The sequence below is a fragment of the Medicago truncatula genome, chromosome 1 (assembly GCF_003473485.1).
Source record: "Medicago truncatula cultivar Jemalong A17 chromosome 1, MtrunA17r5.0-ANR, whole genome shotgun sequence".
Classification (NCBI taxonomy): Eukaryota; Viridiplantae; Streptophyta; class Magnoliopsida; order Fabales; family Fabaceae; genus Medicago; species Medicago truncatula.
This window is the reverse complement of record NC_053042.1, coordinates 26,825,841-26,840,373: the sequence shown is the minus strand read 5'-3', so window position 1 is coordinate 26,840,373 and position 14,533 is coordinate 26,825,841. Positions and strand designations below refer to the sequence as shown.

General features: G+C 32.9%; 2 protein-coding genes across 3 annotated transcripts; one reads left to right on the top strand and one right to left on the bottom strand.

Annotated features, from left to right (window-relative positions):
• Window positions 1-221: 221 nt before the first annotated feature.
• Window positions 222-2,378, top strand: LOC25479624 (probable L-type lectin-domain containing receptor kinase S.5). The gene has a single exon (XM_013587949.3). The coding sequence runs from the start codon at window positions 331-333 to the stop codon at window positions 2,305-2,307; it is 1,977 nt and encodes a 658-aa protein (XP_013443403.1). The 5' UTR covers window positions 222-330; the 3' UTR covers window positions 2,308-2,378.
• Window positions 2,379-8,080: 5,702 nt separating this feature from the next.
• LOC25479626 (uncharacterized) lies at window positions 8,081-13,655 on the bottom strand. 2 transcript variants are annotated; one of them, XM_024774775.2, is made up of 6 exons: window positions 13,341-13,654; window positions 12,570-12,662; window positions 9,297-9,423; window positions 8,681-8,987; window positions 8,535-8,589; window positions 8,081-8,406 (listed from the first exon to the last, which is right to left on the bottom strand). In XM_024774775.2, exons 1-6 carry the CDS (start codon window positions 13,458-13,460, stop codon window positions 8,332-8,334), a joined length of 777 nt encoding a protein of 258 aa, XP_024630543.1. In that variant the 5' UTR covers window positions 13,461-13,654; the 3' UTR covers window positions 8,081-8,331. The 2 variants fall into 2 exon arrangements, with proteins under 2 accessions (XP_024630543.1, XP_013443408.1); XM_013587954.3 differs by lacking the exon at window positions 12,570-12,662 and having other exon boundaries at window positions 13,341-13,655.
• Between the last annotated feature and the right edge of the window lie 878 nt (window positions 13,656-14,533).

Below are 14,533 nucleotides of genomic sequence, written 5' to 3'. Positions count from 1 at the left end.
TAGTGCAGAGGGATTATGGTAAGATTAATGTTCTTCGTCAATCTAACCGCAACACATTTCATTTTTGTTATATAAAAAAAAAAAAAAAAAAAAAAATCAATCTTTTTTAATGTCTCCTAGTGGGAGACCTATTCAAATCTTCTACCATAAACGGTGCCATATACTACGATATAGCATATTTTTTTATTTTTATTTTTGAAAGAATGTTTTGCCGCATATCTTTTAAAAGCTAGATTTATAGCCTTCAATTAAATCTCTTATTGGTGAAATTATCACAAATCCTCCAAATTGAGACCATTCTTGTCTCTTTAATTCCCTATCAATAAAAACATGGTGAACTTGTCTTTGCTGCTCAAATATCAATCATTAGCAATCATATTCACTATCATAGCCTTAACCAAAGTTAATTCCTTTTATTTCAATTTCCCAACCTTCCAACAAAGTGATAGATCAACCAACTTTCTACTAAGCAAATACTCAAACATATACAAAGATGATATCCAAGTAACCCCAGATAATCGCGGTAGTCCAATATCAAATTATTCTGGACGTGCTTTTTACAAAAAGCCATACACACTTTGGAAGAAAAACAAACTTTCTTCTTTCAACACAACTTTTGTTCTCAACATAAGTCCTGTAACTTCCCCTCGTGGAGAAGGCATAGCCTTTATCTTAACTTCAGATACAACTCTCCCCGACGAAAGTGATAACACAACTGCAAATCCTAATTCTCCAGATGGAATTCTTGCCGTGGAGTTCAATACACGACAAAGTTCCACACAAGATCGTCCTGACAACCTTGTTGGAATCAATATAAACAGTATCTTTGGTTTGAAACAAGCATCATTGGAAAACACTAAGGTCAATCTTTCATCTGGTTTAGATGTAACTATGAGAATTCAATATTCCAATGATATAATATCTGTTTTTGGTTCAATGAGTAATTCAAATGATTCTATGGAAACCCTTTTGGTATCTCCACCTCTTAGTCTCGCTTCTTTTCTTAAACAAGAGGTTTATGTCGGATTCTCTGCTTCAACAAGCAATACCACAGAGACAAACAGTGTAAGAGCATGGGAATTCAACGGGGTAGATATTGCAAATAGTAATAAGAATAATCTCTTGCAGATTATTTGGATTATAATTCCAATTGTGATAATCATAGGTGTGTTGGTATTTTTCTTGGTATATCGGAACGTGAAAAGAAGCATGGAGATTCAAGAAGATACATATCCAAGGATAGAGGATCAAATTCAGTACTCGTCAATGGCACCAAAGAAATATCGACTAAAGGAATTGATGAAAGCAACAGGTGGATTCAGCCATCAGAACAAGCTTGGTGAAGGGGGATTTGGAACTGTTTATAAGGGATTCCTTGGAAAAAACAATAAAGAGATAGCTGTGAAGAGAGTCTCGAAGAATTCACGTCAAGGAAAGAAAGAATTTATAGCCGAAGTTACAACAATTGGAAGCCTTCACCACAAAAACTTGGTGAAACTCATTGGTTGGTGCTATGAAAATAAAGAGCTTCTCCTTGTTTATGAGTTCATGCCAAATGGAAGCTTAGACAAATACCTATTTAATAAAACAAGGGAATTAGAGTTACATTTTTCAAAAGTACTTGCTTGGAAAACAAGAAATAGTGTGATTGGTGACGTGGCGCAAGCATTGGATTATCTTCACAATGGTTGTGAAAAAAGGGTACTTCATAGAGACATTAAAGCAAGCAACATAATGTTAGATTTTGATTACGTTGCAAAATTGGGTGATTTTGGATTGGCGCGAATAGTACAAATGAGAAATGAAACTCATCATTCAACAAAGGAAATTGCAGGAACACCGGGCTATATGGCACCGGAAATATTTTTAACCGGAAGAGCGACGGTTGAAACAGATGTTTATGCATTTGGTGTACTTGTTTTGGAAGTTGTGTGTGGAAAAAGACCAAGAAATATGTATGCACAAGATGATTATAAATACAGTATTGTGTATTGGGTTTGGGAACTTTATGGAGAGGGAAAAATAGTTAGTGCAGTTGATGATAGGATAAGTAGTGAAGAGGAAGAAATTGAAAAGGTTGAAATTGTGCTTATTCTTGGGTTGTCTTGTTGTCATCCAAATCCACATGAAAGACCATCAATGAAAACTGTATTGATGGTTCTTAATGGAGAAGCTTCTCCTCCAATGGTTCCGATTGAAAGACCGGCTTTTGTATGGCCTGCTATGCCTTCATCTTTCAAACAAAATGAGAATGGTTCTCTTATCAGTGGAACTCTCACTCCATTCACTCAACTTGGTGGTAGATAAAAAAAATTAGAAATCAATTGTGTTCACCAAAACTAAGAAATCACTTTTGTTTTCTAATATATATCAATGCATACATATGTTATGTGCTAAGCTTGACGTTTATTTTCAAACGACTATATTTTCTTTTGTAAACTTTTGCAGATATAGAACATTTGCCTCTACATGACCCAAATTAACTATCTCAATGATGGAATGGGAAAATGGCCTGTTCAATTCTTGCGGTTAAGATACGGGTACACAGATACGCGAATTTTTTTAAATTAAGGATAAAATACGGCTAAGATACGTTAACAAATTTTTTATATTAAAACTTATATGTATGTAAAATACTTGAAGAAAATAAACATTGATTACCCTTCATTATTATATGTATGTAAAGTTTTCTTATAAATCATATGTATCTCTGAAGTATCTTATAAGTATCCTTATGTATCTATGAAGTATCCTATAAGTATCAAATAATTTTATTTTTTTTAAAAATTAAAATAATTAATTTCGATACTTCGTGGGTACGTACGTATCCGCGAGTATTCGTGGAGTATATACGTCACCGTTTTGGAGTATCCGACTTCATAGGTCTTTTCATAACAACTTTTTTTTCGAAGAGTCTAGCCGTAAAACTTTCATACTCCGAAGAAAAAGGATATTGTGGGTTCAAATTTTTACTCCAACGTATCAAATGTCCTTACATATTATGTTTTGCTTTCAACTGATTTTTTCGTCTTTGAGTTTTCTAGCCATTTCATCACTCTCTTCGGTCCTTTTTATAAAAAAAGAAACCAAAAATTATCACGACCAAAACAATCATTAGTTCTTGCAATTTTTTGAATGTTTTTACAAATATACTCTCATAAAAATTTGGGAACTATTAAACATATCCACTAATATTGATAAAACGACATTCAATAAGGGCTAGAAAAATATTTTAAACAATAAATATATCTTAAAAATTGTGACTTTTTCTTATAAATAAGACCAAACTTTTTTTGAGAATTTTCTTATAAAATAAGACCGGAGGGAGTATTCCTTAAGTAGTCATTAATTCCAAGTTTTCTACCATTTTTTCTCTTGATTGCAAGGATCTTCCCCTGTAAGCAGGCATACGAAGATTTGGAGGGAAAGGCAATAAGAAATAACATCTAATGAGGTTGAGCACTTCCTTTGGATGTTGAAGGGATCACAAAAGCTATAGATGGTATGAAGTCACAGAACATACTTGAAATCTAGCTTCCATTTATATTGTAGAGACTTACTTTGGGATCTAGGTCACAAGAAAAGTTGTAATTGATGTAGCCTATCATTTTGATGCTAGAAACACATGTTATCACCATCACCAATACCCTATATTATGCCTTGTAACATATCATGTCAAACCTTTCCAAACATCTGAAGAATAAGGTTTGGTAGTTTCCCCCAAAGAGTCTTTGTTTTAGGAGATTCCAAGTTATATGATACAGTTAATTATTTTGCCAAAGGACATTTGTGTTACCAACCCAGATAAACTTGTGAATCACCTGATTTAGTTTCTTACAAATGTCTTTTGGCAAAAATAATTAACTGCATCATATAAGTTAGGACGGAGAGTAAAATGTATTTGGCCATCGTTATGCGACCATAAAACCAAAGGCTTTTCATCTTACAACAACAATAATAATAAGCATGCTTTACAACAATCGATAGAGTTTCATCTTACAAAACAGAACAAGAAAAGAGGAGCCGAGGAGGAACTAATCACTGCATTCCTACCTCTGCACTGCTACACGGCCACAAACACAACCAAAGAGGATTTGTGCTCCAATGAGTGATTGAATAATCAACAAAGCACGGTTAGCAGCAGATGTATCTTAATTTCAATCAGAAAATCAAATCTTAAATTCAATCTTAGAAAATCAATCTACGCACCAACAATGCACGATTCAAAACCAACAACTCTAACCAGCAAACAAATGAAAATAATAAAACAAGTTCTCCAGCTGCAAATTCATTTACCGTTAATTAACAATTGTCCATGAGGTACAACATAAACAAAATTCACCATTAATTAAAAATAGCCATGAAGTGACCAACACTCCAAACAAACATAAATTCAAATAAAATAACATAAAAATAAATAAAAATAAAAGTTAGATTGAATCTCATACTCAAGTGATAAAGGACAACATCTACATCCTAATAATATTATAGTCAAGGTGATATCAAACTTTCCACGTAGACTTTTGATTCTACCCAATTCAAGTCTTGAATCTTCAAACTCTTTACAGTATCATTTTTGGAATCGTAAACAACCCAATTCAATCTACGGTCCTCTCTGATCATAGACAGCATGTGGTTGTCATCATTGGAAATATATATTATCTTCGTATTAAGAGTGTAGCGGTAATCAGCAAAGGAAGGAAGACGAATCAATTTAATCCAAGAGTCTTTATTTTCATATTCCTTCATAAGCCAAACATCAGTAAAAGAGTCGTTTCTTTTTTGAGAAAATATGCACAAGCAATCCCTCAAGATATCCAAAGTTGAGATATTAATATTTCCAGAATCTGGATGCAGTATTTCCTCGTAAGATTCCTTTCGCAAATGTAGAGAAACAATGACACATAAGTCACGAGTTGAATTACAATATGTCTACCAATTAACTGTGCCACTCACAAATACTCCATGTCGATCACAACGAAACTTAGAAGGGAAGTCTTCAATCCTTCTCCAAGAGTTGGTGCCCAAAGTATGAACTTTAACTTGAGTTTTGCAAGCAACATTGTATTTACGACCATAACAAAAAATAGAAACAACCTTGTAAATCAATGAAAGGATCATAGCCAAATGCAAATAGATTTGAACCTTCTTCTCTTGGAAGATCTAAAGAAGGTAGTTTCTTTACTTTTCTAATGCAAGGGTTATAGAGAACAGCGAGACGATGATCAATGACAAAACAAAGGAGACCGTCGCATGAAGCAATGAGACCATCCCTCCATGATGTAATAATGGGAGAGGAATCGAGCTGTGTGGGATTAGAGGTAAAAATAGAGTCGAGTTGAAGAGAGTCGAATGGATAAGACATTACAGTTAGCTCTTTTGCCATCATCCATGTGGTTGTGACGAGGTGGTGGCGTTTGGTTGTTGACATCATGCGAAGGTGTTTTTTTGATAAATTTAGGATCATTTGAGATTAGAGAATTCCATGACTTGCAGACGCAACGGAATTGTAGGAGGAATTTCACAGGGAGTCGACATAGGATTTCAGCCACAAGATCAAACGAAAGTGAATCACCGAGTGTTAGGGCTTCGGTGGAGGCGGTTGTTTCCTCCATTAGTGACTGAGTGTGTGAGGCGCTGAGAAGTTTTCATTGTATAAGGGATGAACGCAGGCTGGTGATGAGGGTTTATCGGATTCAAACTTAGGTTTAGGTTGGGACTTTTGGGTTGATGATGATTTTATAAAGGACGAATGCGTGGTTATAAAACATTTTGCCCATAAACTCTGAAAATTACAAAATAATAATGAGTAAATAGTCAATTTCTCCCCTGAAATTATAAGTTTCGTCAATTACCTTCCAAAATTAATAAAACTTTAATTATCCCCCTGAAATTGCATAATGTTAATCAATTTACCCCTCCGTCACATTTTTCTGTTAACTGTGTACATGATCAAATACCCCCTGAAATTTTACATTTATGTGCAAAATGCCCCTAAACTTAAAAATTTAGATTTTTTTTCTTACCAAAAATCATACATTTAGTTCTTCAAGTAGTATATTGTACCTATTGTCATAAAATTCTATTCACAAGAAAATGAATGAATATATGCCAAAGAAATCATGGTTTTGTCATGTGCAGCCTTTTCATTCATATTTCATATTTATTAACAAGTCTTGTTTCTTCTTCCTTCTGCAGATATTAACCTATGAATTTTCTTTATGGACACACAATTATCAACGACTTGTGTACTTTATGACTGCATAGTCTAACATAATTACCAACTTGTGTAAAAAAAAGCCTTCTATATATGTATATATTTAAAACACATGAGAGTAACATACCTTCCATAAAGATTTATCAGCAATGCTATATGGTACGAAAAAATGCACGTACGGAAATAGACGAATGTTCAACTTGTCCAATTTTTATGAAATTAAAAACTGATATAGCATGCTTTGACGGAAATCATGGGTAATGGCTAATGAAAAGCTTGGCAATTATAACATGAGAAGGATTGAAAACAACCAATTTACGGAATACATGGTTGAATGGCAACCAATAACTACTTTCGTTAATTTTCGTGCTCACCGTCCCGTACTATTTATCATTATCCAAGATTTATATGACCAATAGCTGCATAAACATACATTCCATACATATTTATATGATCAATAATTGTTAATTTGTTTGCCTTTAATATCTTTTGAGTCAAGGATAAAAAAAAATATAAATTTTTCAAGTTTAGGTGGCATTTTGCACATAAGTGCAAAATTTCAGGGGGGTATTTGATCATAACCGTAAACAGTTAACAGAAAAATTTGACGGAGGGGTAAATTGATTAATGTTATGCAATTTCGAGGGGTAATTGAAGTTTTGTTAATTTCAGGTGGGTAATTGACGAAACCTACAATTTCAGGGGGGAAATTGACTATTTACTCAAATAATAATTATAAACTTTTTTTTTTTTTGAGAATAAAAATTTATGATTATTATTTGAATATATATTTTTGTCAATAAACAAACTTAATATTTCATCTTCCCTATTGTTTAAAAAAAAAAATAATAATCATCTTCCCTAAAAAAAACTTAATATGTCATCACTCTCATTTTAATTGTCACTTGAGCATTTTCTATGTATCAAAATAATTGTTACTTTAAAATATCATGCAACATTTGTTATTTTTCCCCTCTAATATACATTTATTTATTGAATTTCACTTCACTTAATTATTTCACTAATTATAATTAATAAGAATGTTTTAGCAAAATATATTAATTTTACTATTGAAATTAATTCATCTAATCATTTCCTTAAGATATGCGCACAATTATAAAATGAGACATAGGGAGTATATGTTTGCCCCTTAAAAAAAATTGTAAGCGCATAAAATCTAGGCAGAATTACTCTTGTCGTCTCTTAACTTAATTTCAGATAAATTTTTGTTCTTTATCTTTTTCATCTGTTTATTTGGTCTATTTGAATATGGATTTTCAAGCATCAAATTTTTAAATTCTTAAGAAAACATGAGTGAATGGCCATAGATTTGAACACTAAGAGTTCATATTAAAATAAAATCATTGATTTGAATCTTGAAAATTCATATACAGATTGATTAAAAAGATGAAAATGACATGAAGAAAAAAAAAAAGATAAATGACGAAATCATTAGCTGAAATTAAGTTGAGAAACGACATCGGTAATTTTGAAGAAACGTATTTTCCCCATAAGCACTTCCTTTGGATGTTGAAGGGATCACAAATGCTATAGATGGTACGTAGTTACAGAACATACTTGAAGTCGAGCTTCCATTTACATTGTAGAGACTTACTTTGGAATCTAGGTCACATGAAAAGTTGTAATTGGTGTAGCCTATCATTTTAATGCAAGAAACACATGTTATCACCGTCACCAAATACCCTACATTATGCCTTGTAAAATATCATGTCAAACCTTTCCAAACATCCGAACAATATGATTTGGTAGTTTCACCCAAAGAGTCTGTTTTAGCCTTTTAGGAGATTAGGTGGTACACATGATTGAAGAATTGAAAATTTAAAATAATTTAGATAAATTGGGTGGGAGTAAAGATTTTACTACTCCATTATTATGAATACAAATGAAGAAAACATGTTTATTACAGCGTAAAGAAATGGTGATGAACTAAATAATAAATTATTAATGTGAAGTAGTGTACATATTATTTTCAATAGTGTACATTAAAATTACTACAAACTACATTTTAATGAAAGCAAGCTGTGTGTTAAATTAATCAGTACGAGCACACGACGGTTGAGAGCTGGATATTTGTAGAGAAAGCATAGTCATACTCAATTTACTGCCAACTTATCACACAATGATTGATAAGCTGCACTGCAATGCTTGAACTTTTCCTCTGCTATACCCTATCAACATGCATAATTATTATAATAATAATTAGCAAGCTTTACAACAACTGATACACATTCATCAGAAAAAATATAAACAAAGAAAGGAAGAGAAATTAATCAGTGGGGTCAGAACTTGGCAGCACCTTGGAAGAGCCTTGATGCCGATCAGGATGCCATTTAAGGGCGCATGCACGGTACCTGTTTGGGTAAAATAGTTAAAATCCAGTTAAAGTAGAAACCAGTAGCACTGGATTCAAAAGTTTGTAACATTTTGAGGAAAACAACTCACGCAATTTTCACATCTTCCAGTTTCAGAGGACCAGAAGCACTCAATCCAAGGGCTAATCTATCCGAGACTGAATTTGAACGCAAACATTCAGACTCAGACTCAGACTCAGACTCAGTTGAGGAGTCATATCTATTGTTACTCTGATGTTTCCACTTCCAAGATTTACCATAATTAGAAAAGTTTCCTGACCTCCCCCAATGAGGATTTTCCTCATTTATAAATGACCAATAGAAGACTCGACTCCCACCAAAGGTAGAGCGGAAAATGTCTTCAACATCAATATCATCTTCACAAAACTCATGATATTCTGAAAGAGATCAAATTATTGAAATTTCATATGTGAATTCAGAATATGCCCTATAGATAGATATCCATAACCTATTTTGCGAAAAATAGTTAACACAATGTAGTTGACATATGAAAATTATAATGCAACATAAAACAAAATCAGCTCCATGATCACTACTAGTTAAATCCATCCACCCTGTCCCTACTCAAGTAAGCATGTGAAATTCCAGATAATATGCACTTAGTAGATTTCCCAAAAAAAATCATCTAACACAAACTCCAACTATGAGAATCAGTACTACAGGCTAAACTTTGCAAGCATGCTTACGTTTGTAATATCTTCCTTGATTGCCATTATTGCGCCTTCTAGAGTTTTTAGGAGAATAATGTTTTTTAAACCACGAGGTGTCTCGACTTGAAGATGGATCATCCTTGCCAATATCTTCTTTCCAGTCCTAAACCATGCAAGAAAAAGACAAGCATAAGCACCACGGTAGTTAAATCTAGATTTTATTCAGAATAAAAAAGGGGAAGTAACATCGTAAAACATGAAATCGTAACAGGATTCACAGAATCATAAGATTATACAAAATTCATGAAACTCATATATATGCATATATTTTCATATATATATATATATATATATATATATATATATATATATATATATATATAGATGGGGTTTGCTACAATAGACCCACTCATTTTCATGAAGGTCTATTTTAGCAAGATGCACCTTTTCACTTTAGAGAAAAATACCCTTACATTGTTTTTTAGCAAACCCCATATATATATATATATATATATATATATATGTGTGTGTGTGTGTGTGTGTGTGTGTGTGTGTGTGTGTGTGTGTAAAATAGCACAAGAGAAAGAAAGCATTTATCACACTACAAATACTTAATTAAACTTAAATTCATAAGCATTAGTAATTCAATAAATAAAGCCATACAAACTCAAAACTCAACTTCATAAGTAACAACCAAAACAACTAAAGCTAGTAAAAACAAAAAGAAATGAACATCTAGTCCTCAAATTGCAAATCGTAATCACTCAATCAATCTTTAATTTGCTCAACTTCTTTCCATAATCCACTAACCAGTGGATCCCTCACCAGTAGCAACTTGCAACATTTGAATTTGAAGTCATTTGGTCAGTAATAAAGAGAGAATAAAACAGCATCTGACTTCGTGGACAAAGAACAATCTCACAAAGATAGAACAAATTCTTTTGTAGGAAACACAAAATTGAAACAGAGAAAACATTGTGCACAAAACAACAGCCAAGGGCCACAAGAGATTCTTTCAGTCAGGTGACTGTGAGACCTGAGAAAAAGCCGTGATTGTGAGTCTTGTGAGAGATAACTCGAAATTTGCAAATGGGTACATTGTTTGACCCTAAAACCCTATTTTGTAAAAGGGTTAATTATGACCCGTGCGTGCTGAAACAGCTTGTTTCTACTAACCCTAGGGTAAAATGGGTCGTTTTTAAACCAAATCTTTGCGCCATGAGACAGCAAGATCTGACCCAAAATTGCAGAAACCAAAAAAAATAGCAGATCATATGATTCCACTATTAAACACGACAATCACACCCGGTTCTATGTGAACACGAAATTACTGAGGGCAAGTAAAAACGTATAGTCGTGTGTTTTGCGATACAAAATGTGATTTTGACTACAACATGATAAGCACTTCAGATGCAACATCTTGAAACAAATAAACCAGGGAATAATGAAGGGGTACTGACTAGATCTATGAACATAAGAGTTCTTAAAGAGATCATCAAAAAGTCTTTTCCCATTAGATAAGGTTAGCTACATGGATCAAAGGTTGTCATAATGTCCTTTCCGATGACAAACTACTTAAATCAAAATCTGATTTAATGGTTTGACTCGGTTGTTTTTCTCAGTCTTCCTTTACCTCTAACTATTAAACTATCATTCATCCAGGCTACCTGCGTAATGGGAGCGTCTATAGACAAATCACCATTGGAGACACTTTATCATCTTTTCCACTATATTGTTTTCATATCTACTATATCTTGTATTGTGTGTCCATTCATTCATTGTAACATTCTAATATATACCCCACTGAGTTAAACTTTTAGCTGATTCTATGGTTCAACATTCTACCGAATACAACATCATGGTCTTAAACAAAATTCAAATGCAGTAATACTGATGACTCCTAAATATCACATGTGCCTTTATTGGAGAAAGGGATAAGCAAACAGTATCTAAATTGCCAACATTAGCAAGGCTCAAGGGTTTTATGATAAACACAGTGAACATAGACTAACTACTTATGTCACAGAGCATTCAGAAGAACAATGCCCAATAAAAGGAGAAATAATGCTACTCCAGATCTCACAGATTCAATTAGTTACTGTGACAGAGTTTAGGTAAAGCAGGATCTCTGTTCCTGTGGAAAAGCAGTCGTTGAGGAAGTATAACTTAGAACAAAATAAAGCACTCACTAAATCTTCATAAAGAGAATTATTTGTTCAAATTACCATTCATAAGTATTCTCTCAGAAGTTAGTAACAACCCAAATGAATAACAGTGTTTTCATCTAAATATATCAACAAAAGAAAAAGTCCAAAAAAAAAAAACTACCAATAATTAATTGTAGGTTTAATTGCATGTTTGATCTCTAATGTTTATTTTAGATTTCAAGTTGGTCCCTTATGCTTATTTTAGGTTTCACTGTGTTTAAAACCCTCAAGAATAAACATAAGGGTTTTGTAAATTATTGCATTTTTGAAACTTTTAAAACATAAGCGACCAACTTAAAACCTAAAATAAACATAAGGGACCAAACATGCAATTAAGCCTAAAATGCAATAATTTACAAAATTTTAAGAGCTCAAAACCCTCAAGAATAATTGTCCATGGCCCATGATTGATTTCTCCAGCCCCAACACACCCCACAATTCATCTACTCCAGAATTAACCATGTTATGGCACTGAACTGAAAGCTCATATATGGGGAGGAAGGCACACTAACTTATCTTAAACAAGAGTTTATTATTTGAACTTGATGCTAACTGCTAAATTTGAAGAATAAACATCATTACACCATAATTACTTGTGTTTCTCTATCGTATATATTCATATCCGATATAAATCTGTAATTTAGCAAAAGGAGATATAGTTCCTAACTAAAGCCATTTAAGGGACACAGCCCAACCAACAATGGATTGGTCCAAGTGATAAGGTATTTGGGCACCTTAAGCAAGTGATAAGGGGTTTGACTCTAGCTCTTGCGCATGGAGAAAATTTTGCTGGGAGGGGAGAACCCACAATGTGTGCACAACAAGCTCCTTGGAAGAGATTAGTCAGCGCTAAACAACGATGAAAACTTCTACTTTTAACATGGCAAAAAAAAAAGAGACATAGCCCATTACACACCTAAATATGAAACTTAATAATTTTCCATTTTTTTTCTTCTTTTCTCATGATTATTGCAAGTTGTCGAATGCTAACCACAAGAAAGAAAGAGGCATAACATGATACAACAAGAGATAAAGATACATAGTTTTTTCATGCATTGACTTCCATTGCAAAAGCATGTGACTAAAAGCATCAATCAATAACCTGAAACATAAATTCTGCATAAGCATTGATATCGCGAAGCAACGATTGTTTCGACTGCATCTTTCTAAATCTTCTTGAGTAATGATTGCATCTCTGCAATCAAAACAATTTCATCACAAATCAATTCTTATCCACAGCCAGCAAAAAATTATAAAAATAAATACCAAAACATAAACACAAACACAAACAAGTAGTCAACGAGCTCCGCCTAAGGACACATCATTCAGGAGAACTCTAGTTCGATTCCAACACTATTTAGCGAGACATAACTCTCGCGGAACTCCGTTTTGATTGACTTATTTTTTAGCTTATACAAAATAGCTTATGCAAATAAATAAGCTTTTATGTTAATTCATAAGTTCCCATTAACAAAAATTGTAAAAGGGCAACCCGGTGCACTAGAGCTCCCGCATATGCAGGGTCCGGGAAGGGGTCCCACCATTTGGTGTATTGTACGCAGCCTTACCCTGTTTTACACAAGAGGCTGTTTCCACCACTTGAACCCATTAACAAAAATTGGTTTTTCATAAAATGTTTTTTCTATAAAAAAAACCTTGAAAAACTTATGAATAATACATAAAAGTTATTAATTTGTATAAGCTCGAAAATAAGTCAATCCAAACGGACCTAAATATTCAATTGTTCAAGGTTGTTGCTTAATTCAACAATACATATATTAAAATAAAAATCAGAAAAAAATGGGATTCCAAAATCCTTCAATTGGTGAAAAATGAAATAAAATGATGCAATTGAGAAGAGAAAGAAACTAACAGAATCCCAAAAATTGCGTCTTTTGCGTTCCAAAGGAGGAGTTGAATGGAAGAATCTGAATGTGAAAGAGAGACGATTAGGGTTTGAGTGGGTCAATGTGGTTTTGAACGCGCTATTCATTTTTTCTGATATTCTGAAAATGTGGAATTTGTGAGAGAGAAAGTATGAAGATGAAGTTAAAGATTATGAGAATTACGGCGAAGAATCGAAGCTAAATTCGTAAGATCAAACCCCATTTCACTCGCCACCGTAAGAAAGTTCGTGTTTCGGAGCAAGTTTAGGCAAAACAAAATCTTCATACAAGAAAAAATGAGAATTTTTTTTTTCTAAGTTTAATTACATTTTCGAGTTTTTTTTTTTGGCTTTATTTTTTTTTTTTTACAATACTTTTGAGTGGAGTAATCATATTTGTACTTTTATAATTTATGTGACAATCTTATTTTATTTTTTCTTTTAGAAAATAATAGAGAAATAAAAATGAAAGAATAGGATAAGAATATCATATGACTATCAAAGATAAAGTTATTAAAATTTGTTATAATATGATTGTATAAATATCATTTCTCTTTTTGACTAAAAAAAATAATATTTCTCTTTTGAGTCCTTAATCATTTTACTAATTGAGAATAGAGAATATTTAAGTAGGTGGAACCAAATAAGACAACTTTAGTCGTATTGTATTTTATTTAAAGGTTTAAATGTGTCATTGGTCCCTGCACTTTCATCAGATTTTGGTATTGGTCCCTGCATTTTTTTTTTTTGGCATTGGTCCCTGCACTTTGTAAAAATATTGGTATTGGTCCCTCTGTTAAATTTCTGTTAAATAAAAAACACAAAACTAACAGAGTGCCACATGGCCTCATCATCTCACGCCACGTGGCACTAATACCAATAGTTTTACAAAGTGCATGGACTAATACCAATAATTTTACAAAGTGCAGGGACCAATACCAATAGTTTTGTGTTTTTTTTTAACAGAAAGTTAACAGAGGGACCAATACCAATATTTTTACAAAGTGTATGGACCAATTCCAAACAAAATAAAGTGTAGGGACCAATGCCAAAATCTGATGAAAGTGCAGGGACTAAAGACATATTTAAGCCTTATTTAAATTTGTGATAGAGACCGGACAAACCGCGAGCAAAGGAACATGACAAAACAATGAAGTTCTTTGAAGAAAAAAAATTAAATT

Coding starts and splice junctions, on each gene's coding strand:
- LOC25479624 (XM_013587949.3), top strand. CDS start 331: ATGGTGAACTTGTCTTTGCTGCTCAAATATCAATCATTAGCAATCATA.
- LOC25479626 (XM_024774775.2), bottom strand. CDS start 13,460: ATGAATAGCGCGTTCAAAACCACATTGACCCACTCAAACCCTAATCGT. Junction 9,424..12,569: donor ATGCAGAATTTATGTTTCAG/GTTATTGATTGA, acceptor TGCATGGTTTAG/GACTGGAAAGAAGATATTGG. Junction 8,988..9,296: donor TCAAGGAAGATATTACAAAC/GTAAGCATGCTT, acceptor GATCTCTTTCAG/AATATCATGAGTTTTGTGAA.